The following is a 3815-nucleotide window of genomic DNA, read 5'->3' as shown; positions in this document are numbered from 1 at the left end:
GGGGACACGGTGGGGACAGTGGGGACAGAGGGGACAGAGGGAACAGCTGGGGACAAGCGGGGGACAGAGGGGACAGCTGGGGACACTGCTGAGACAGAGGGGACACGGCTGGGGACAGAGGGGACACGGCTGGGACGGCAGCTGGGGATGGCTGGGGACAGACCTGGGACACAGCTGGGGACAACTTCGGGACACACCTCGGGGGGGCGCCTGGGGCCCTGGGGTTTCTCTCTGTTGTTTTTTGGGGTCTCTCAGCTGGTTTTGGGGGTCAATACGGTGTTTTTGGGGGTCCATCCAGGGGTCCATCCGGTGTTTTTGGGGTCTCTCCAGTGTTTTTGGGGTCTCTCAGCTGGTTTTGGGGGTCAATACGGTGTTTTTGGGGGTCCATCCAGAGGGTCCACGAGGCACTGGGGGGTCTCTCAGTTGTTTTTTGGGGTCTCTCAGCTGGTTTTGGGGGTCAATACGGTGTTTTTGGGGGTCCATCCAGGGGTCCATCCGGTGTTTTTGGGGTCTCTCCAGTGTTTTTGGGGTCTCTCCGGTGTTTTTGGGGTCTCTCCGGTATTTTTGGGGTCTCTCAGATGGTTATGGGTTCCATCAGGTGTTTTTGGGGTCCACCAGGTGGTTTTGGTGTCTCTCTTGTGTTTCTGGGGTCCATCCAATGGTTTTGGGGTTCGTCCAGGGGTCCATCGGGTGGGGGTCTGTCCCAGAACTCGGGGGTCCATCAGGTGTTGGGGGGGGGTCCCTCGAGGTGTTGGGGGTCCATCCAGAGGGTCCACGAGGCACTGGGGGGTCTCTCAGTTGTTTTTTGGGGTCTCTCAGCTGGTTTTGGGGGTCCATACGGTGTTTTTGGGGTCTCTCTGGTATTTTTGGGGTCTCTCTTAGTGTTTTTGGGGTTTCTTGGGGTCTCTCTGGTGTTTCTGGGGTCCATCCGGTGGTTTTGGGTCCATTGGGTGGTTTTGGGGTCTCTCAGTTGTTTTTGGGGTCCATCCAGGGGTCTCTCAGTTGTTTCTGGGGTCTCTCAGGTGTTTTTGGGATCTCTCAGTTGTTTTTGGGGTCCATCAGGAGATTTTGGGGTCCATCAGTTGTTTCTGGGGTCTCTCAGGTGTTTTTGGGGTCTCTCAGTTATTTTTGGGGTCTCTCCGGTGTTTCTGGGGTCTCTCAGTTGTTTCTGGGGTCTCTCCGGTGTTTTTGGGGTCTCAGATATTTTTGGGGTCCATCCAGGGGTCCATCAGTTGTTTCTGGGGTCCATCCAGTGTTTCTGGGGTCTCTCAGCTGGTCTCGGGGTCTCTCAGATGTTTTTGGGGTCCATCAGGTGTTTCTGGGGTCTCTCAGTTGTTTTGGGGTCCATCCAGGGGTCCATCCGGTATTTTTGGGGTCCATCAGTTGTTTCTGGGGTCCATCAGTTGTTTTTGGGGTCTCTCAGTTGTTTTTGGGGTCTCTCCGGTGTTTCTGGGGTCTCTCAGATGTTTTTGGGGTCTCTCCGGTGTTTCTGGGGTCTCTCAGGTGTTTCTGGGGTCCATCCAGGGGTCCATCAGTTGTTTCTGGGGTCTCTCCGGTATTTTGGGGTCTCTCAGGTGTTTTTGGGGTCCATCCAGGGGTCCATCAGGTATTTTTGGGGTCCATCCGGTGTTTCTGGGGTCTCTCAGTTGTTTCTGGGGTCTTTCAGTTGTTTCTGGTGTCTCTCAGGGGTTTTTGGGGTCCATCCAGGGGTCCATCAGTTGTTTTTGGGGTCCATCCGGTGTTTTTGGGGTCTCTCTGGTGTTTTTGGGGTCTCTCAGTTATTTTTGGGGTCCATCCGGTGTTTCTGGGGTCTCTCAGGTGTTTCGGGGTCCACCCGGTGTTTCGGGGTCCCTGGCTGCTCCTGGGGCGCCGCGGGGGTCCCTCAGGGGTAGGGGGGCTCCACCTCGATGGACACGATGTGGTGCCCGGGGACCATGGCCAGCCCCAGCACGCGGGGCTCGCTGCCCGGGAACGCGTCTGGCCGGGGAGAGGGGCTCAGGACCCCAAAACACCCCCAAAAAAACCCAAAAACCCCCCAAAAAACAACCCCAAAAAAACACCAAAGATCCCCCCCAAAAAAACCTCCAAACCCCCCTAAAACACCCCAAAAAAACCAAAAAAAAAAAACTGTAATCTTGCTCATCACTCTCATGGCCATGGGGTCACCACAGCTCCCGCAGATTTGTCTTTCTCTTCCTACTTTTCAGAGAAGCAGACAAAGTTGGATGTTAACTCTTCTGTCCTTCTGCAGAACATGGAAGGTATTCCTTCCTGCCAAATACACAAGCCATGCTGTCCCCAAATCAACCCCAACTCCCCCCACCAAAAAAACCCCAAAGATCCCCCCCAAAAAAACCCCAAAGACCCCCCCCAAAAAAACCTCCAAACCCCCCTAAAACACCCCAAAACAACCCAAAAAAAACCCAAAACCCCCCCAAAAAAACCACAGCCATGGGAACAACACCTCACCACAAAGACCACCACACGGCAGAGCCCCTTCCCACGTCTGCTCAAGCCATGTCCCACCCCATCAGCCTGGTGGAGAAAGCCCCTTCCACCGGGCAAGAGCAAGAGAGTGGCCCTCGCATCGGCGAGAAGGAAACTTACCATTTGTACAACCAGAGTGCTTTGTACTCAGGACAGTCTCGCCCCAAGGGGAAAATATTCCAGGTTTTCAAAGGCAACTTCTCAGAGTCGACAGAGCCTTACCTAAAGACGACCCTGCACTCTCCCTTCCCTACCCTGAGGAGCCCTTTCACAGACCACCCGTTTCAGTCCCAGACCACAGCATCCAGCGATCCAAATGGAATGGGGCTGGCAAGAACTACACACTCAGACCCTTCTCCCCATCGCAACACCTCGGGAAGCCTTAGGGAAGCAGAGCGAGGGGATGGGACCGAAGTAGTAGTGCAGGAGGCAGATTTTGCCACCACAACTGCTGGACCATCAACTGATCCTGAAGCAGTGTCGGTGCCTTTTAAACCCACCCGCTATGGCATGTGGGATATGCTGAGCAAAAACAACTCTTGGGTAACCTTGAATCTCAGTACAAATGTCCCTCTGTTTGCTGGCTCTGGATCTGCTACAGCAGCAGCTGGTCACTCCGTTCAGACCAGTTTTGACGTCAGCATCTCGTCCCCGTCAGCGGGAGACCCCGAGGGACTCACTCCAACGCAGCACGGCGCGGTGACCAATGCCACGTCGCTGGGCAGTGCTCTCTCCTCAGTGCCTGCCACCAGGTTGTCCAGCTCCACCTCCACAGCTGGCTCCACCGCCACCGGGAACTTCCTGAACAGACTGGTTCCTGCCGGGACCTGGAAACCAGGTGTGCAAGGAAACATCTCCCATGTCACCGAGGGGGACAAACCCCAGCACAGAGCAACCATCTGTCTCAGCAAGATGGACATTGCCTGGATAATTCTGGCTATCAGCGTCCCTATATCCTCATGTTGTAAGTTAATTGCCACTTTATTTTTCTTTCTCTTTCTTTAATATTCAGATTTCGGCTCACGATTCAAGGACTAGCTGGAGGCCTAACAGAGGCAGGTCACCTTGGGATGGATGAGATGTACAGGCATCACATTCACTGACCAGAGTGTTTAACTTCAGAATGCAGGACTAAAATGTTACAGTCAAAGCACTCACTCTATTGTTATTCAAAATCTTATGGGGTAACTCTCCACTTGAGGGTGTAACACTAGCCTGAACAACTATATAATGTGAAGCAGCTTTACTCCAAATTGTTTAAGACAGTGATCAAAAACTTGGTCAAAGACAGTGATCCTTTTAGACAGCAATGCTTTTGTCTAGGAACT

The 3815-nt window shown here is 53.7% G+C and overlaps 1 protein-coding gene across 1 annotated transcript; it reads left to right on the top strand.

Annotated features, from left to right (window-relative positions):
- The first annotated feature begins 2451 nt into the window (after positions 1 to 2451).
- Positions 2452 to 3492, top strand: LOC121341599 (transmembrane protein 108-like). The gene has a single exon (XM_041415249.1). It carries the CDS (start codon positions 2452 to 2454, stop codon positions 3490 to 3492), a length of 1041 nt encoding a protein of 346 aa, XP_041271183.1.
- Positions 3493 to 3815: the final 323 nt, after the last annotated feature.

The sequence above is a fragment of the Onychostruthus taczanowskii genome, unplaced genomic scaffold (genome assembly GCF_017590055.1).
Source record: "Onychostruthus taczanowskii isolate IOZ18803 unplaced genomic scaffold, ASM1759005v1 scaffold491, whole genome shotgun sequence".
Classification (NCBI taxonomy): domain Eukaryota; kingdom Metazoa; phylum Chordata; class Aves; order Passeriformes; family Passeridae; genus Onychostruthus; species Onychostruthus taczanowskii.
Note: the sequence above shows the minus strand (reverse complement) of the source record. Positions and strands in the feature narration are given on the sequence as shown.

Coding starts and splice junctions, on each gene's coding strand:
- LOC121341599 (XM_041415249.1), top strand. CDS start 2,452: ATGGGAACAACACCTCACCACAAAGACCACCACACGGCAGAGCCCCTT.